Here is a 21,106-nt window from a genome sequence, read left to right on the forward strand (position 1 = left end):
TTGGCTGCACCTAATTTAAATCAGCAGTTCTTATGCACCACTTTTTCGAATTTAAATGATAACACCCCGTTTGAGTTAAAATCTAGCCTAATTTATATTTTACCATCTTTTCATGGTTTATCAGGTGAGAAGTCTTATAAACAATTGTAAGAGGTCGATGTTGTTTGCAACAGTATAAATTCCCAGGAAATTACGGAAGAACAGATAAAAATGCGGGCATTCCTTTTCTCTCTTAAAAACTCAGCAAAAGATTTACTGTACTACCTACTCCCAGGTAGTATCACCACTTGGGATCAATTGAAGAAAAAATTCTTGAAAAAATATTTTTCTGCATCTCAAGTTGCAAGTCTGAGGAAGGAGGTATGTGGTATCAAATAACATCTAGGAGAGTCGCTCTATGATTATTAGGAGAGATTCAAAAAATTACGCATCAAATGCCCTCAACACCAAATAAGCGAGCAATTGCTCATCCAGTATTTCTATGAGGGGCTACTCTTCAGAGACAGGAGTATTATTGATGCTGCAAGTGGTGGGGCGTTGGTGAACAAAATCCCTCGAGAAGCATGGGAGTTAATTGAAGAGATAGCCGAAAATTCGCAGTAGTTCGATACAAGGGAGGATGGCCCAATACGTAGAGTGAATGAGATAGAATCATCATCTATCAAACAACAGTTATCTGAGTTAACATCTTTTGTCAGGCAATTAACTGTAGAAATTGCTCCACAAGTCAAGGTGTGTGGTATTTGTACTATCATGGATCATTCTACAGATATGTGCCCGATGATTCAAATAGAGAATGCGAAACAAGTAAACATGGTTGGTCACGCGTCCACGCCAAAAAAGCCATATGACCCATATTCAAACACGTATAATCCGGACTGAAGAGATTATCCTAATCTCAACTATGGTGGAAACAGGCAATCGAATTTTGTGCCGAATATATCGTAAGGGTATAAACATCAATATCAACCTTGACCACCACTCCTCCAAGTTCAAGTCCGTCTTTAGAAGAGATGATGAAGCAGTTAATTGCTAGCAACGCGCAATTTCAACAAAAGACGGACTCTGATTTACAGAATCTAAGGAATCAAAAAGGACAGATGTAAGCAATGTAGAGTTAGATAAATCAGATGACAATATCAATCAACTGTCTGGAGTTTCAAGTTCATAAAAAATTGCCCTTTCAACCTGAACTGAACCCAAAGAACGTAAGTGTAATGACCTCAAGGACCAGGAAATAAATTCAGGCACCCAAACTCTTGATTTCAAAGGACAAGAATGAAGAAAAAATCGAGAAAGAACTTGAGAAAAAGGACAGAAATAGAAAAAATCCAATGGTACATCCTGACCCAATCATTAAAGTTAAAACTAACCCGCCTCTTTTTCCTAGTAGATTGGAAAGATCGATGAAATAGGACAAGGAGAAAGAGATTTTGGAGATCTTCCATAAGGTAGAGATCAACATTCCCCTATTAGATGCAATCAAGTAAGTGCCAAAGTACGCGAAATTTTTGAAAAACTTGTGTGTCAACCGAGGAAGGCTGAAAGGGGACGAAAGAATTATTGTAGGGAAGAACGTGCCAGCTGTTCTACAGATGAAACTTCCACCGAAATGCGGGGATCCAGGTATGTTTACTATCCCTTGTAGGATAAGTAATACTCTGATTAGAAATACCATGTTGGACTTAGGAGTATCAATCAATATAATGACTAAATCTATTTATGCTTCTTTGAACCTAGATCCGTTAAAAGAAATGGAGATAATAATCCAATTAGCTGACCGAACGAATGTCTATCCTGATGGGTTGGTTAAAATTAATGAATTAGTATTCCCAACTGATTTTTATGTACCTGACATGGATGATAATCATTCTCCCGACCCTCACCTTTGTTGTTAGGTAGACTCTTCTTGAGTACTATCGAGACTAAGATTGATGTTAGTAAGGGTACTCTCGCAATGAAATTTGATGGAGAGATAACGTACTTTAACATTTTTAATACAATGAAATATCCTGTTAACTCATTCTGTATTTGCCATTCATGCTACTAATCTCTCTGTGCAAGAACATTCTATGTTTGCCATTCATACTACTAATCCCTCTGTGCAAGATTTTTTGAATTTGATTGTAAGGGTAAATTTAAAGTTGTCGTGAACCAGTATCATGGGATGAAAGCACTTTATGAGGTGAAAATAAGTAGAAAATTAAAGAAGATGGTTACACTCAATGACTATTTGGATCCCGAAGGAATGTCACTGAATGCGAGAAAATCTGAATTACGTCTAGATTGAGGAGTGATATTTCATGTCGAGCCAAACACGTTAAAGAAAGATGCTTATTGGACGGCAACCTAATTTCTTTTAGCTGTTTATTTAGTTTTAGTTGGTCGCTTCAATGTGTTTTCTTAAGGTTTATCTAAATTTTTGGTTTAATTTTTCGTTTTTGATGATTCATAGGTGTCCCTCTGACATGACGCGCCAACATCAATAGGGCACGTGATAATGTGCAACGCCCAAGACTTTCATCAAAAGGGTTTTCACCCTCATGACGCGCCTGTGTCGGTTGCTTGGAGAACTCTTCCCTTGATCCTGGAGCGGATTGACCGACTTGGCGCGCTCACGTCAATAAGGCGCGTGGTAACTTTTAATTCAACAAGTCTCCATCAGAAGGGTTTCCACCCTCATGACGTGCCCGTGTCACCTGAGCACGTGGTAATATGCAATTGTCAAAGTTTTCATCAGAAGGATTTCCACCCTTATGACGCGCCCGCATCAATCAGGCACGTGGTAACTTTGAACTCAACGGACATTCATCAGAAGGTTTCTTGCCTCCTTGACGTGCCCAAGTCATATTCGAGGGAAAGGTATATAATTTTAAAAAAAATAGAAACTTTTTTTTCTTTTTCTTTCTTTCTTCCTTTCCTTTCCTTCTCCCCTATTTCCCATGGTTCTCTCTCGACCGAAACCTACGGAGCACCGCCTATCTCTTCGTGCCGCCACTTTCTCATTTACTCAAGTTTTTTCTCTCGCTAACCATACCTGCCACCACCAAGTCTGCCGTCGTCTTCCCTACCGCAACTCCCCATGTCGTCACTGTTTTCATCGACCCACGCCCATTTGTCGCTGCCTTCCACATCGCATACCGCCATTCGCCGCTCCCCTCACGTGCCTCTCTCATTGCATGCCACCATGTCTCTCTCTCTCTCTCTCTCTCGCGAAGTCCTATGCACACCACTAACGCATCCCCGCCACTCTAATTCTCCTATTGTCAAGTGATCAACACTTTGTGACTATCAAAGATTGATGATGGTTGATTAACTCTAATTCTTCTATTGTCGAGTTTTAGATATAAAAGTGTATCAAATTAATTTGGTTGATTTGTGAATATTGATGATTTTGTGATTCTTATAATTTTTGGTTAACTTTTCTAGGCATAGGAAATAACTGCTTGACATTTTCATCTGAACTAGTCCAATTATTAACTTTAGTTCTCCATGTTTGAAGAAATGAGGCTAGTTGCTGCTATTTTATATGATATTCGTTGCTTGACTGTGAATAAAAATTTGTTGTACTCTGCTAGTTATTACTACTGAATAACCGGGGATCTTCACCAATAATGTCTATTCTCGCATCAAAAAGTAGTAATTTTTATAAGTACGTGGTCGTATAGCGATAGCAGTTGAGTAACTGGGTTTTTTCATCTAATAAATATTGGAGTTCGAGTCAAAAGACCTTAATGGCTAGAGACTAAATCCATTATTATCACTATTGAAAATAGAAAAAAAAAAGAAAAAAAGAAAAAAAGAAAAAGGAAAGCGTGATAAAAAGGTGTGTTACGTGACTAAAGTCAGCTTACCGATTTTTAGATTTAATGTTGAGATTTTGATTAGTAGTTGAACCATTTACTGATAAATATTGATCAACCATTCCTTTCTCTTCGAATAGTTAGTCATAAATTGGAAGAGTCTGCAGCTTAGAAGTTAACTGAGATGATATTTCTTAGATTTTGACCATTGATACTTGATATGTATTTTTCTTGGTATCTTGCCAATAAGGTAGATGGAGTAATAACCATTGTCAAAAATTGGTGTTTGTTTGTTGTTCGCATACTTGAGTACAAATATGATTTAAGTATGGGGGAAATTGATAGGTTATAATTTTGTCATTTATTTTATAATTAATTTTCTCATATTATCTTACCAAATATACATTAATTGGCGAATTCTACTCACTTTTGAGAATTTGTATTTATTGCAGAAAGTGGAATAAAATACCATAAAAAGGTGTCAATTTGACGGTAGTTAGCAGAAGAGTTTGAGTAACAGTCAACAAGATGGAGACTAATTCGATTATGTTTCCTTATCTAGTAGAAAATATGCGGCAGACTGGGAGAAAAATTAGGACACTTCATTTTTCTTTGTTTTGGTAGTTTCCAAAGGAAAAGGAAGTCAACAAGGACTAGGACTCTTTTCCTATGCTTTCTTGGTAGCCAAATAGGAGTAGACAAAGGAGATATAGAGGAATTAGATAGGAGAATAGCATACCACTTTTTATGACTTTTTAGCTTTTGAATTTTTCGTCTTATTTGATTGTTATTTCAATTGTTCCCTCAGGTTGAGCATTTCAATTGAGAGACGATGTATGCAACAATTAATTCTGCAATTGTGTGTGGGTTTTCCTCAACGGAGATGAACTAAATCTCTTTTTCTAGTCAAAGGACAACGGAGGCTCTGATTCATCTAAAAATTGTGAGATCGAATTAATTTTATTTATTTTTCTTATTTACTGGTATTTGCATATTCCCTGTTGGTAGTATTTATGGTTGTTTTGTTAATTGAATATCTTGGGTCCGGACGTGGAATTAATTTAGCAATCTAATGTCAATTGGAGCGTTAAATCCGTAATTATTTAATTGCTCTAAAATAGTGACAGCTGACATGATTGAATTTGTATCAGGTGAATACGGAAGCTAATCTCAAATAACCCTGGTAGTGTGTTATTTGATTAGAATAGGACTCCTCTAATACATAAGGCAATTGGAGAAGTAAATCTTACGAGCGTACCTAAGATTATTTTTCGATTAGAGTAGTGATTAACGGACGTATCTTAGTCATCGATACGGTAAGGAGGAGTTTACTGTCATCGCTTGTTTGACAGTTATAACCTATTTATTAGTTAATAATTGGAACTACCTTTGCATCGAGGATCAATTAGGTGAACCATTGTCGAAATTATTTCTTGACTAGAGCTTAGTTATTATTAATTTGATTTTAATAATTTATTCTTTAATTTTTAGTTGGCTATTTACTTTTATTCGAACAGTTTAATTATTACCATTGCTATAACAAACTCCATTGTTAGTTTGAATTTCAAAAGAGACAAATATTCCCAATCCCTGTGGATTCGACTCTACTTATCACTATTTACAGAAATTACATTTTGTTTGAGCAGATATTTATTATTGCATAGGCTCGACAACCTGTCAATTAATAGTTATTGAATTTTAAGAAAATAAAAAGAACTAAAACATGATGTTTATGAAGGAGAAATAACAATATAATAAAAAGTAGGACAGTGAGTGGCACAGAGTGTAGGACAGAAGATCCGTTGCGGAATGAACGAGGCGAGGCAATCCGAAGTAGTCTGCCTATCCGTATTCAAATCAACTCGACTAGCAATTAGCTCCAACAGGACAACACCAAAACTATATATATCACACTTGAACGTAAGCTTCCCGAATTCAGATATTCTGGTGCACAGTAGTCTTGGGATCCCAAGACTCTCTTGTGGTAACGTGGGATTTATCCAGGACTTTAGGAGGCCCGCATCTGGCAAGTCCGAAGTCTCCAAGCTTAGCTTGTAACTGGTTGTCCAACAAGATGTTTGAAGATTTGATGTCGCGATGGATGACGGGTGGGCAGGCGCTGCAATAGAGATTGTGGAGGCCTTTGGCAACTCCTAAAGCAATGTTGACCCTTGTTTTCCAATCCAGGGGCTGTTTTTTACCAATTCCTTCAAGATGATCGGCCAGACTTCCCCTAGGCACGAATTCATACACCAAGAACTTCTCATCCATATAATTTTACCAAATTCGGATGCCTTAATATTTGTAAAATCTCTACCTCGTTCTTGAATTCTTGTTCTCTTTGTATCGATCCGTCTTGGTGAAACAGGAATTTAATTGCAGCAATCTGATGGAGATCAATCAATCCATTCAATTCAGTGGAAACAAATTTTAAGTACTAATATCAATTCAAATTTATTCAAATACTAGGAGTACTGATTTTTACTAGAAATAGAACTAGTAGTAAGTAGTAACAGGATAGAACAAATAGTTCTACTTATTTGCTGATTGGTTGACTCATCAAAACAAACAAGAAGCATAGAGCAAACGTGCTCTTTCCCTACTATGAGTAATGCATCAAACAAAATGCCCTGAAGTTACATGTTTCATACTTTATTTCATTGATCATTTGATTCTTGAAATCTTCGTAAGTTAAGTAAGTGACACGAAGAATTTTTTTACTACTAGTAAATTAGTTGAACGTGGGACAAGAAAAATTGATGTGAAAGTCAATTTGCATCAATTAATTCATGAAGAAATATGCCAAATCTTACTTGGCCAGATTCGAGGGTTCCTTTGTAAACCACTCCGCAGCCTCCCATACCAATCACATTTTCAACTGAGAGCCGGTGGCAGTTTTAAGCTTAGACACAGTAAATTTACCTATAACAGTACTTTGTAAGAACATTGATGTAATAAAGATTTAGGTTTGAGGTCGATCGTTCAAAGAACAAAATATAAAAAAAAAATGGAATTAATGGCAAAATTAAGCAGTAATAGTAGTTACCGCTGGTTACTTGATCTTCAATTTGATTACCCTCAATCATCTTGATGCCGTTGGGCTCATTTCTGAATAGGCAAGAACAACAGCCCATTGCGTATATAAGCAACTGTATATCTCAGTGTTGCAAAGTGGAAATTGTGTTAGTATGAGAAGCATGAGAATCATTGAATATAAGGAACTGCATGTGTATCTGGTACTTCAATTATTAAGTTATTGAATTGTTAAATACTAAATTTAACAAATTTGGGTATATATCACATTATTTGACACAAAAAAAGGAGTGTATATAGGAGTAGGCATAGGTTGTCATTTGACCAAAAAAAAAATGAAGAAGACCTAAGAGAGTAATAATGGCACCCAATGCTTTTGATGATATTCTCCAATGACAAATAAGAAGATCCACCTTCCTGCAACGCTAACCTACGTTTCTCACTGATAACTCTTCAACCCTTTTCCTCACTTCACTTTCACCATCCATGAGTTCCCTTATCCCTTTCTCTACTTGCTCAGCTCTTAGTATCTCTTGATTCTTCTTTTCTTCAAAATAATCTAAGCAAATTTCCACTGCAGTTCCCAACTCTTTCACCACCTGAAAAGCATTCAGCTGTTGCTCCGCGTGCCGCTTGCAACGGCCATGTAGCCATTGGCACGCCACACCATACACTCTCCAACGTTGAATTCCAACCACAATGCGACACAAAACCGCCCACAGCCGGGGTGCGACAACACGGCTAATGTTTTAAATTTTGTTGTTATACTTCTTATAATGTTTAAGGTACACTGGCATAAATTATTGTATTTCTCGTGACATCTGAACTAGTAGAATAATTTTCTCGAAATTCTGCGAAAAGCTAACCAAGTCCCGCAAAATTATGATGAAAGAATCGTCAATATCGATGTTTTACAATTTACACCTGTGAACGTCATTTTTTCTATCTTGGCTATCTTGGCAGCCACCTTTTGAACTTCTTTACAAATATTTTTCCAAGTCGATCCAATGCCAAATCAAGTAGTACTACTAATGCTCAGGTTTTCAAATGCATTATATCACTTATGTCTTTTTTTTTTTTATTTTAAAAAAAGTTTTCGTAATCTGCTGTATTTTGAAGTTGTTAGAGTGATCAAGCTCAGAAGAAGCCATGCAAATAGCTATGCCATTGGAGAAGACAAAGGAAGCTGGCTGGAGGGAGATTTGGGGCTATCTGAGTGAAGTGTGGGTTGAAAAGATTAAATCAAGACACTCTCAATAGCTCTCTAGCCACTCTACTGCAAGATATTTGCAGCCTACAAATCTCATTTTATTGAATTCTTAGTAATGGTCAGAAATTGGAAAGAAATGTTGATTATTTAGCGAGATCAGTTTAACAAGATAAAGGCTGTTTTTTCACTGTTTTATTCAACTGCAACATATTCAAAAGTCTGTGGGGGCAGAATGTATCAATGATTCTTAACAAGATTAGCTTAACAAGAGTAGGACAGTGCCTTGTTCTCAAAACCTCAAGGTTTTTTGAGATTCACCTAACAGATAAAGTTTTTTTTTTTTTTTTTTTCAACTGTTTCATTCAACTGCAACACATTCGAAAGACTGTGGAGCAGAATGTATCAATGATTACACATTTGCACTTGTCTTATATTTAGATAAATTGAACCTTGTTCATATAGTAATCTCCATTAACAACAGTTTTCATAGCACCAATTAAGCTGAAGACCTTGAACAAATGTCTTGAATAAGATTCCCCAAAGCGAAATAAGATGATCCACCTTCCTTTGTAGCTAGTCTGCTTTTCTCGCTGAATTCTTTAACCCTTATCCTTACTTCATTCTCAACATCCATGATTTCCCTTATGCCTTTCTCTACTTGCTTGGCTCTCACCAGAGCCTGATTTTCCCTTTGTTGATTGTAGTCCAAACTAATTTCTACAGCAATTCCCAACTCTTTCACCAATTGGAACGCATTCAGCTGTTGCTCAGCTTGTACAGGCCAGGTCGCAATAGGCACCCCACAAAAGATGCTCTCCAACGTTGAATTCCAACCGCAGTGTGACACAAATCCCCCAACAGCTGAATGTGACAGCACGTCCAATTGTGGAACCCAACCCACGACTTTTCCGATCGAAGCCGTTCGATCCAAGAACCCTTCGGGCAGCACAAGTTCAAGATCCTCATAATCCCTAGGAAATCCTCCTTCCTTTGCAGGGGGCTGCCTGAGAACCCATAGGAACCGATGACCACTTCTCTCAATGCCATAAGCTATTTCTTGAACTTGGTCCGGATGGAAACTTGCCAAGCTGCCAAAACAGAGAAAAACTACCGAGTTTTTAGGCTGACAATCCAGCCATTTCATCATTGCTGAACAATCTTCACTAGATTGAGTGTGGATTTGGGACCTATTTAGAATAGGCCCGACAGGAAAGATTGGTGGCAAGCTTGATTTACCATAATAAGAATCTAATGAAAAAGAACTAATAGCATTGGATTCAAGATCACTGAAAGTGTTTACTATGATTCGTTTAGTCCTTCTGTAGTCACGGGTCCATTTCAAAACGAAGGTCGACCAATATTCCTTGTGGGTTGCTATAGCTGGGAGGACGCCGATTGGAACTGGTTTTGCAAAACTAGGGAGAATTAAATGGCTTACCCCTTTAACCAGATCAGATATGCCCCGGTTTTGCTCGTCTTCAAGGGTTTGGAAATGAAGCATCAGACCAAGAAAAGCCGCACCAGAGGTGAAGAATAAGTAGGTAGGAACTCCAAGCTCGTCTGCAACGTCAATCATGGTCGTGTTAATGAAGTCAATCAAAAACCCAGAAAATTTTTGAGTTTTCGAGGCTATTTCTCTCACATGAGGTTTCTGATATTCTAGGAGCTTGAAAGTGAAGAGCCCTCTATGTGTGATATTCCAATCAGAGGTGTCTTCTGGTGTTGGAAGGTGGTGGAAGTGGAGGCCTTCAACATTTGTGGCAGCGACGAGGGACTGAATTCTGGCTGTGCCATGGGGATCAATTGGCAGCTCCATGATCAGGGCTGTGATTGATAATTGATTGTTTCTTGCAAGCATCAGCTTGGCCAGCTCAAGGGCCTGTGCCAAGTGCCCCATTAGAGGTGAAACCATCATCAGGAGCTTAAACTTCTCCATTTGATACAGGAGAAGAAGGTTAAGAGGGGATGGAATTGTAGTTCTAGCGCAAGAAGGATGCCCTTTGAGGTTAATAAGTTCAGAGATTTTGCATAGAAGTTGCTTGTCAAAATTGGGATCTATGCTTGAGAGATTTTGCATATCTACGGCGGTCCCATATATTTGCAGAAGCATGTGCTTGTATTTGTTTGGAATAAGGTGATTCGCTGGGACTTAGGGATCCAGACGACCAAACGTAACTTCATTGATTTGACTTCAATGCTTCTTCAACAAAACCAAAAATGATTACCAGAAGCCCGTGACAAGGGTAAGCCTAAAATGACTTGACTAGCGCCTGACCAATTGGTTAGATAAATCGTGCTAGGCTGGTATTTATTCTGTAATCATTCTGTTAAATGAAGTCTAAATGATATAAATGTACAGTGTAATTCTTTGTCATTTAACACAAACCTGTTAAACAATTGATAGAAATATATACGTATAGAATTTTGTGGTCTTATGAACATTCGAGAAGCAATTTAAGTTATAAGTACCTTTATCAATGATTAATTGTTCAATCCTCTAACCAAAAGTAGCTAGTTGTTTTAATCGAGAATTGGTTTGTTTCCTCTAAACTCTAATGTTTGCACAATGAATTGCAACAAGGTCGCCATATTAAAGATCTTTACATGCAAAATTGATAGCCTGAATCAAGTCTTGATGCTCCTTTCGACAGAGATAACAACAACGTATCCTCACTACAACATTTGTTCTCAAAAGTTTTAAGGGTAAATTACTATTTACCTCCTTGTCACATTTTATCGCATAATTCTCCTATGGTTCAATAGTATTTGCTTGACCCTGTGTTGTTTTACGTAAAGTAGAAATTGAATAGAAAGCAGATCCAATTTAATGATATCTAGTTAAACTGTTTCCAATTCGACCCGGATGCCCTCCCAAAATGCATTTGAAATATGAAATATGGCATATGCTAACGTATGGAAAATCCACTTAACTCAGCTTGTGGCTTTGCATTTGACCATATAATCCCATTGTAGTTTGGTAATACCCACATAGTATTAGTTTAAAATTACGATGTATATGTAAATGTCCCAATATTAGTATTAGTATTATTTTGTTTCGATTCAAGAGAGATTCCAAATCTTATAATAAAGAGTAGAGAAAGGAGAGAGGTTTAGAGTTGAACCAAGAATCTTATAATCACATGGCTAATGTTTCTCCTAGCTAGCCTAGGTTTTGGGTCATTGTTGATACTTATTTTATTTGTTAAAAGAGTTCTTGTCACATTGAAAACTTATTAGAACTTTGTTTGCCAAAGGAAACAAAATGTTGTATGTTGGAACAATGTTTCCCACTGTTTATTGTTCCCTTGGCAAACATTGCGCTGAAACAAGATTTTTTTTTCTTTTTTTATCTGTAAGTTGAAGGTTTTAAACCCAGAACCTCCTACTTATAATTTTTTTTATCTTAATATCTAACCCAACTCTACTCCTGTTGAAAACAAGATATGGCTACAGAGAAATTGAACTAACAATTGTTACATCAAATAATTTACAAGCACATAGTTCCACAATTTCACTCTCATATTCTCCATAGGATCTTTTCTTAGTTCACTTGACCAAAGCGAAAAACTGGAATAACATTTACCAGAAAAAATGTGTTTGATAATCCAGCAAATGTTTAAAACTAATAAATGAAGTATTTTTTTCTATTAAACTTACTTGACAATAGAATTCTCTCATTTCTGAATACAGCATGCATGTAGTAGGGTACTTTAGTTCAACTCAAATGTATTGATTATCAAACTGAATGGATATGATTTTGTGATTACAGTAATTAAAACTTCAATTTTTAGTTTTTACCAAACCTCCCCAATACTTGGGAAGCTTGATGGAGGCTATTGCACAGAGTCAACATCAAATTCTCAAAGGCCACACGAGATGAATAGCCTTACTTCATAGCTTGCCTACATTTCTCAGTAAACTCTTTGACCTCTTTCCTGACATCATTCTCACCATCCATGACTTCCCTTATTCCTTTCTCTATTTGTTCTGCCTTCGCCAAAGGTTGATGCTCATTAGCTCCGCTGAAATCCGAACTAATTTCCACAGCCATTCCTAACTCTTTCACCAATTGGAATGCGTTGAATTGTTGCTCTCCAAACACTGGCCATGCAGCAATTGGCACACCGCACCAAGTACTCTCCAATATTGAATTCCAGCCGTAATGTGACACAAATCCACCCACGGCAGGGTGTGACAAAATGGCCATTTGTGGAATCCAGCCCACAACTTTTCCAATCAATGCTGTTCGATCCAAGAATCCTTCGGGCAAAGCAAGTCCATGATTTTCAAATTCCCCTGCAAATTCTCCATTTTTAGCGGGGAGTTGCCTAAGAACCCAAAGAAATCGGTAGCCACTTTTTCAAGGCCTACTGCTTTTTATTTCACTTGATCCAGCTTAAAACTTCCCATGCTACCAAAACAGAGGAAAACAACTGATTTTTCCGGCTGGATATCCAGCCATTCCATCTTTTCTGAATGGTCATTAGTGGATTGAGTTTGGATTTGGGACGTATTTAGAACTGGACCAATACGGAAAATTGATGGCAATCTTGACGTACCATGAGAATATTCCATTAGAAAAGAATTAATAGCATGAGGCTCAAGATCAGCAAATGTGTTGACTATGATGCCCTTGGCCCTTCCATACTCACGAGTAGCCTTCAAGAACCAGCAACGCCAAATTTCCTTTCTAGTTGTAAAAATTGGGAGGACGTTACTTGGAACATCGTTGGTTAAGCAGTGTTCACCATGAGCTGGACCTACTGGCAGTTGTAGCAGGAAAAACTAGGGCACGTGCTCTCAAATCCAGCTTCCAACAAATTGGGACTGACCCAACTAAATTGCCTGCTCTTCAAAACAAATGTATTTATGTGCATTTACTTACTATTGTGGAACAACTTATGTTATGATTTGTATTTCCTGGTGTATTATTGGCTACTTGCATTCTCTGACGACATTGGTGTCATGAAAACTTTTCCTGACAAAATACATATCTTTTCCTGACAAATATTGTTGTCACTAGAAATCTTTTTTTTTGTAGTAGTTGAAACCCATTTATCAAACCCTCACCCCCGTCAATTCTCACATAGTTTCACTCAACCTTTGGACTAACTAGCACAGTTCTTTTAAACTTTGAGCACACTCATAATTTAGGATTGGTCATTTCCAAATTAGACATTCATGAATAGTAGCTTTGAAACAAGGTTTTCGAAACCGAGATCCCATCCAAAATTCGAAACTTTGAGCACACTCATAATTTAGGATTGGTCATTTCCAAATTAGACATTCATGAATAGTAGCTTTGAAACAAGGTTTTCGAAACCGAGATCCCATCCAAAATTCTTTTGAGCTGCAGTTTATACAATCGGTTGATAGGATTGTAAGATCCAATCGAATATGTAAAAAAAATAATAATAATAATGATACTACTGATTTTTAAGTTTGCAATTCAGATTTGTAGCAATTAATAATGCAACTCATATATCTAATACAATGGTATAGCTAATTGAGGTATGAAATGTGCTCTAGAATTTAAGTAGAAGCTTTGGAGTTATATAACATAACAAACTAGGAAGCATGTTGCTTAAACAACAAGTATCTATTGCTCTTTCTCCTTCAAAATCCAAACACATTTATCGATTTGCACAGGTGGAGATCATAATTAAGCTGGCTTCATCAATAAACCGAAAATGTATTCAGCAGCAGCTAGGAGATTGGAGTCACCTCTCTGGTGTCCCCGTTCCCTTTCGGACGTTTCCTGATTCCACCACGAAATAACAGTAGATATTATGAAGTAGATGTTTTTAAAAAAAAAAATTATTTAAAAAAAAAAAACAAAGAATGTCAACTTGCCAAAAGAGCACATGTACTATTAAAAATGTAGATTGTCAATTTCAGTTTCATAAATCTTTTGTTTAAGAAAAAGGGAATTATTTTTAAATTATGAGAACGTAACAAATTAGCATCCAACGAAAGTTTTTTCTTGTTTTCAGATCCAACTAAAAAATTGAGGTTGTCTTACTTACATCCAACGGAAGATTTTTCTTGTTTTCAACGAGTTCTCTAAAGCATCAATCTTGATTGCCCAATGTACAGTACAGATCGACTTACAGGAGCTAAACTTAGTATGGAACACAAAAATCAAGAATGTAAAAAAAATCATGTGGCTATTAATAAGAAAATAATTGATGTTTCTCTCTTGGTTTCTATTTATGTAAGCTCGGCAAAGCCCCAACACCTACCTAGAACGAGTATTAACTACTAAAAGACTAGCATGTAATTATGTAAAACACTTATATATTGCCCTTTAACATTTTTCATATACAAATAGCTAGAGTTAAGCACTAGCACAACATAAGCTTTATTAACACCTGACAGCCTCATCACACTTTTTATTGCAAGAACGATGGCAAAAGACGAAAGCAACTCCCAAAAGACAAAATAAAAATTGGTTTTTGTTTTTTGGGTTTGTGTTTTGTGTGTTTTTTTTTGGGGGGAGGGGGGGTGTTGATGATTGAAGAGACGTACCATGTTCATCCACACACACAAAAAAAAAAAGGCCATGGATAAAGATTAGGCAATATTCTTAACATCTTAGTGACATGAACCTATCTCATTAGACAACAATGCGACATACCTTAACTTGTCAGCTGCAAATTCCAACCTGAAGCCACGAAAAGGAACACATATATTAGTTCATACATTCGAATATATATATATATATACATATATACACACACACACACACTTATGCAGACTCAGAAAAGTCAAAAGCAAGATACATTTTATACGTACGAACGAGTAATTTAATATGTAACGGCAGTGTTTGGATAGAAATTATTTATCAAAAAATATTTACTTATATCACGAATATAATTTTTTGACACACAATTTTATTTTTTTCAATCACTTGTTTATCTTATATACACCACATTGTAAAAAGTTTTACAGTAAGTATTGTAAATAATATTTCAAATAATCTCCTATCTAAACACATTGGTGAAAAACAGCAATTTATGATTAGGCCATCCAGCGTCCCAAAGGAAATTTTACTTTCAATTTATTATTTAACGCAATTTAAACTGTGGGAATTAAGAAAGTGCATTATGAGCACAATTTACAAACTAAAGATGGGAGAATGGGAAATTGCAGAAAAAAAAATCAAATTATTAGACCAACACACTATATGCAAATTACTAGAACAAAAACTGATGTCAAAATCATTAGAAGAACCAATGTACGAAAAATCCTCACTGGGGATCTCTTAAGGACTCCACCTTACTCACATGGCTACTCTTCTAAATTGGACCTATCAAGATAAGCTTAAAAACTAACATGAACAAATAAATTCAAAAATTGGAGTGACATTAATCCTAGATTCTTAGCCTATTTGCGCAAGGATATTATTAACCACAAGCAGCGCCGTACAGAAAATTGGCAGTAATACTTACAACAATGTGCCAGCACTTAAGATCACATAGAACCATTCAGCATTACATAAATCATCTGTCAGCAAATCAAAATAGAAGACAGAATCTTCAATATTGCACGCAAAATCTATTTCAGATGGAAATCAAAGCCCTGAAGCACCATATTAGAGAATTACCAATACGTTATTTGCAATCACAAGAATTGCATGAAGACGTTCGGCATGAAGACCGCCTGAAGCACAATAAATCATGGAAAAATAAACAACGTGAAAGTAGTAAAGAAGCAAACTGCTCAGAATTAATCGGGTTTTTTTTTCAACATTCAGATTCTGAAATTGGGGGAACAGAATTAATGCAACAAGAAATTAAAAAAAAAAATCGTCATACCGTTGAGTTGCAGATTTTCCTGTTTGTGATAAACGGCCAGAGACCATCCTTGCAAATCGCGCAAAACCAGCTCTGAAGAGAGGCGAAAAAAAGGGAGGATTAGTATATGATTCTATTAAGCAGCATCCGACAGGCAACAAAAAAAGGAGTATTTTTTCTTCTAGTAGAAAACCAGACTTTTGGGCCATTGTTATCTGCGGTGCTCTGTTGCCCCTCTATAAAATTAAGATGTGAAATTAACAAGAAAAACAACAACAAGAAGAAAGTTAAAAAAGCAATTGCTTTAGACAAATTATATATAGATACTTCATCAATCAAAAGTTGATAGGGATCAGGATTCACCGTCTTTGTTTTTGTTTGGAACTGCCCCTCGTTATTTTCTTTAACATATCCCCCGTTTGTTTTACACTACAATTTGAATCCTACTAGGAAGTTAAGTGACAAAAGTTGTTAGGGATCAGGATTCACCGTCTTTGTTTTTGTTTGGAAACTACCGTAATACCCCTCGTTATTTTTTTTAACACATCCCCCGTTTGTTTTACACTACAATTTGAATCCTATTTGGGAGTTAAGTGACATCCCCCAAAATAATAATAATAATAATAATAATAATAATAAAGCAGCCACAATGGCATGTCTAGTAGTTGGTTTAAAACCAATAAAAAAAATTTCATGTGAATATATAAGAAAAGTTTCTTTTCCATTGTGATACCTTTCTCCGGTGACTACCGAAAGCGGAACTATACGCCCTCACAGCCCACCGTAAACCCTTTCTCGCGGATTATTACCAAACAGCGCCGTCATGCATAAGGGTGGTCGGAGTCGAAATGTGCATGATACTGTCATCAGAGAAGTATTTTTTTCACACCTATTGCTAATTGTTAGACAAGGAAAGTTGAGGGAAAATGAGAGAAAGTAAGTTTCTTGCATTTCTTTAACGCTTGGTTAGCAAGAAACTTATGGGCCTAAAACATGAAAATTTTCTGTAACCGTTTGCTTTTCCTCAAAAAATTCAAAGGAAAGTATGTCACAAAGAAGTTTTAATGTATTCTTTTCAACTAATTAGTTGTAAGAGTTTATGCCAACTTTTTCTCTTCTCAACTGTTCATGTGTTTTAAATCTATTTCCGTTCTCAACCATAGTTCTTATGTTTTAAAGTTTTTGTAGGGGAGCAATATACACAGGCACGGACATACACACATACATACACATATATAGACATCCACATATATGTACACATATACGCGTATGTATATACACACACATAAACATGTGTGTGTGTGCACATCCATGTGTGTGTACGCATGCACACACATATATTTATATGTAAGGGTATATATTTACATATATAGTGAACTAGTCAAAGTTCAATATTTATCTAGACTACTAAAGTGGGGGAAATTTGGCTAATTTATAAACTTAGGATGAGCCACACTAACATTAAACTAAATTTTTGTGGGAAAAATTTTGAAATTTGCCTTAATTAGATTTTGCCTTAGGGACCAAATAAATAACAAAAAGTTTAAGTACCTAATAGACAATTTTATATTTTGTAAATTAGTGAATTATTAAAAACTTAACCAAAACTATTAAAAAGGCTTAATATGCCTTTTTTAAAAACTTAAAGTGGCAAAATAGACATTAATTAAACTGAACACCAGGGAATAAAGCTCTAGATTTAGCCTCGAACAATTATTTAGAATCAAATTTACAAGTTGACGGACGTAATAGGCACCTTTAAAAGTTAAAAAACCAAACGAGAAACTTTTAGAGTCATTTAGACCTTTGAAGAAGTAAAATAGCTACATTTATTATCTTCTTTCTTTCTGGCACTAGGTGGACATATACCACCGTTGCCAATATTTTCTCACCATTGAATTCCACAATTGTACAGCATTTTGTTTTCTATTTCTTTTCTTGTTGACACATTTAGGCTTTTCGCGATCCGATGCAACATCAAAGGGTAATTTTCATAGAGCATATTTCTCATGCAAAATTTCTTTCCTAATAATTTTTTTAGCATTGATAAGAAATACTAAAGCTAATAAATGATAATAAAGCATCATAAAAAGTTGCTGATAGTGAGGGCCCTATAAGAATGGGAAGTGAAACACGAACTACAGTTGAAGATAGGATAAAGTGCACATGAGGCCAGATCTTTGTATGGTAGTAACTAGTTGATTAATACTGGTTGTGGGCACTCTCTCCAAGAAAGAAACCTGTGTCTGAAAACTTCCAAAGCCTTATCAAGGTTATGCTCTTCACTTGAAACCAAAGACCAAGGAACACAAAAGAATCTGAAACCAAAGAAATCAAAAAGAGCCAAACGGAAGAATGCAGGCAATTAAGGCTTCAACTCATATTGTAAAAGTGAGATAGCCGTTTGAGTGTCTTCCCAATTTTCTGGCTCATTTAATTGAAATTGAAATGGTTAAATGAGTGGTAAATTAATGTAAGGGTTAAATGTGTCCATAGAAAATTATTGAAAACTGTATGCATTTGCACCATATACATCACTAATTTCAACCAAGCACTCATATTCCTAAACCAGCCCTCCGTGGTTAAACATATACCAAAAACACGTGTCAAGTAGTCAATTGCAGATAACAAATGTTAGTGAAGGCAGGTTTAAAATAACAAACCAATCAAAGAATGCCAAGTCAATTTAAGTTGTTCACATGGCACTTCTTGACGAAGGTAGTTTTATGTCTTTATATAGTAGTTAGATGTAATGTTTCACTAGAGATAATCCACCCTCCGTAACTTCCCTACTTTCTTCCCAAATTCTTCGACCCCTCTACTGCTTCATTCTCACCATCCAAGACTTCTCTTATCCCTTTCTCTATTTGTTCTGCTTTCGCCAAAGGTTGATGCACATTAGCTTAATTCATTTAGTCCAATCTAATTTCCACTACTATTTTGAACTCTTTCACCAATTGGAAGGGCATTCAATAGTTGCTCCCCAAACAAATTCCATTTTGTAAAGCACTTCTTGGGGTTTATAGGCATGTACGCAATCTATGTCAAAATATAATGTATATTTGCTCCTCATTTTCATAACTAATTAACCGTTTGGAAAAAGATTTGGTAAAATAATCAAATGGAGAGATTGATAAAATCATACACCATAACTTCTTCTATTTCATGTGGTAAACAAATATGAGCATAACAGTTTTAATTTGATTTATAAGGTCACAGAAAAAATCCTCAAATTTTTTCATCTTGCGATACTTGATGGTGGTTAGAGCAGATATACTCTATAAAATTGTCCAAGGCCAAATGAGACGATCCACCTTTCTCCATTGCTAGCCGGCTTTTCTCACTAAATTCTTTGATCCTTTTCCTCAATTTATTGTCAACATCCATGAGTTCCTGTATTCCTTTCTCAATTCGTTCTGCTCTGACCAAAGCTTCATCTGGGTTCGATTGGTCGTAATCCAGACTGACTTCCACAGCAATTCCTAACTCTTTGACCAATTGGAACGCATTCAGCTATTGCTCTGCGTACAACGGCCAAGTGGCAATGGGTACCCCACAGACTATACTCTCCAATACTGAATTCCAGCCACAATGTGACACGAAACCCCCACAGCCGGGTGTGACAGAATATCCAATTGTGGAACCCATCCCACAACTTTTCCAGTTGAAGCCGTTCTGTTCAAGAAACCATCTGGCAAGACATGTTCATGATTCTCGTACTCCCTGGCCAATCCTCCAATGTTGGCCGGTGGCTGACAAAGAACCCAAATGAATCTATACCCAGATTGCTCTATGCCGTATGCTATTTCGTGCACTTGATCTGACTGGAAAGCTCCCGAGCTTCCAAAGCAGAGGAAAACCACAGAATTTTCAGGCTGACAATCCAGCCAATTCATTAGTTCTGAATTGTCATTTGTAGATTGAGTCTTGATTTGGGATCTACTCAGAATTGGCCCAACAGGATAAATTGGTGGCAGTCCTGAGTTACCATAGGAAGAAGATTTGATTGAAAATGATTGAATAGCATAAGTTTCAAGATCGGCAAAGGTGTTCACTATAATGCCTTTTGTCCTCCTGTATGCAAGGAACCAATAACAGGACCCCGCTTGACCAATATTCCTTGATGATTGCTAGTTTTGGTAGCACTGTGATTGGTACCGGGTTGGCAAAACATGGGACAGTGAAGTCCATCCCAGCTTTCACAAGCTCAGGTATCTCCTTTTGATCCTCATCTTCAAGGGATTGAAAATGTAATACAAGACCAAAAAAAGCAGCACTACAGGTGAAGAATAAGTAGGTAGGAACTCCAAGCTCCTCAGCTACATCAACCATAGCCATGCACGACAAGTCTAATAAGAATCCTGATAAATGATTAATTTTTGAGGCTATTCGTCTTACATGAATTTTCTGATAATCAATGAGTTGCTGCAAGAAGCCTTGCCAGAGTGTGTGATTCCAGTCAGAGGTATCTTCCGGAGTTGGAAGGTCTTGGTAGTCGAGGCGCTCGACGTTGGTGCTAGCGATCAGAGACTGGATTTTGGTGGTGCCTTCAGGGTCAATTGACATTTTCATGATAAGGGCTGTGATTGATAGTTGATTGTTTCTTTGAAGCATGAGCTTCGCCAACTCTAGAGCTTGTGTTAGATGTCCGATTACAGGTGAAACCACCATCACTAGTGCAACTTTCTCCATTGGTGAGAAAGAATTGGAAACAGATTCAAGAAAGGAAGAGCCTGAAAGAAATGTAACTCTTGTAGGCCCTCAAATATCGAAAACAAGTTGCAACGCTGTTGTGAACAAACGAGGAAGACGAACAACTTCCCGAGGCCAGAAATGAAGTAACTAAAGGACTAGGGAGGCTACTTTTCTTTTAGGGTTAATTTCACTTTGTCCCCCCAAACTTTGGACGATTATCCACTTCAGTCCCTAAACTTCAAAATGGGACACTTAAGTCCCTAAACTTATAAATACCTTCTAATTAAGGAAAATTGTTGACAGAATCTTGAATGATGTTGGTAGTCGAAGTGCCTAAACTTATAAATACCTTCTAATTAAGGAAAATTGTTGACAGAATCTTGAATGCTGTTGGTAGTCGAAGTGTCCCATTTTATAAGTTTAGGGATTTAAGTGTCCTATTTTATAAGTTTAGGGACTTAAGTGTCCCAATTTATAAGTTTTAGGGACTTAAATGTCCCATTTTGAAGTTTAGGGACTGAAGTGGGTAATCGTCCAAAGTTTGGGGGGACAAAGTGGAATTAACCCTT

General features: G+C 36.6%; 2 protein-coding genes, 1 non-coding gene and 1 pseudogene across 3 annotated transcripts; all 4 read right to left on the reverse strand.

Moving 5' to 3' along the window:
• Positions 1-345: 345 nt before the first annotated feature.
• LOC113691140 (small nucleolar RNA R71) lies at positions 346-452 on the reverse strand. Its single transcript, XR_003448554.1, has one exon. It is a non-coding gene; the product is annotated as a small nucleolar RNA R71 (small nucleolar RNA).
• A 7,754-nt stretch (positions 453-8,206) lies between these two features.
• LOC113689030 (anthocyanidin 3-O-glucosyltransferase 2-like) lies at positions 8,207-10,169 on the reverse strand. The gene has a single exon (XM_027206862.2). The coding sequence runs from the start codon at positions 10,154-10,156 to the stop codon at positions 8,543-8,545; it is 1,614 nt and encodes a 537-aa protein (XP_027062663.2). The 5' UTR covers positions 10,157-10,169; the 3' UTR covers positions 8,207-8,542.
• Positions 10,170-11,932: 1,763 nt separating this feature from the next.
• LOC140007353 (UDP-glycosyltransferase 71A16-like) lies at positions 11,933-15,910 on the reverse strand. The gene is made up of 3 exons (XM_072050093.1): positions 15,864-15,910; positions 14,684-14,710; positions 11,933-12,374 (listed from the first exon to the last, which is right to left on the reverse strand). Exons 1-3 carry the CDS (start codon positions 15,908-15,910, stop codon positions 11,933-11,935), a joined length of 516 nt encoding a protein of 171 aa, XP_071906194.1.
• Positions 15,911-19,070: 3,160 nt separating this feature from the next.
• LOC140007354 (anthocyanidin 3-O-glucosyltransferase 2-like) lies at positions 19,071-20,692 on the reverse strand (annotated as a pseudogene).
• Positions 20,693-21,106: the final 414 nt, after the last annotated feature.

The sequence above is a fragment of the Coffea arabica genome, chromosome 5c (assembly GCF_036785885.1).
Source record: "Coffea arabica cultivar ET-39 chromosome 5c, Coffea Arabica ET-39 HiFi, whole genome shotgun sequence".
Lineage (NCBI taxonomy): Eukaryota > Viridiplantae > Streptophyta > Magnoliopsida > Gentianales > Rubiaceae > Coffea > Coffea arabica.

Bases quoted from the DNA above. Each gene is read 5' to 3' on its own strand.
- LOC113689030 (XM_027206862.2), bottom strand. From the start codon at position 10,156: ATGCTTCTGCAAATATATGGGACCGCCGTAGATATGCAAAATCTCTCA.
- LOC140007353 (XM_072050093.1), bottom strand. From the start codon at position 15,910: ATGGTCTCTGGCCGTTTATCACAAACAGGAAAATCTGCAACTCAACG. The intron at 14,711-15,863 runs GTATGACGATTT...TCGTGGCTTCAG, and splicing joins GGAAAATCTGCAACTCAACG to GTTGGAATTTGCAGCTGACA. The intron at 12,375-14,683 runs GTATGTCGCATT...TTGGGTTCTTAG, and splicing joins TTTGCAGCTGACAAGTTAAG to GCAACTCCCCGCTAAAAATG.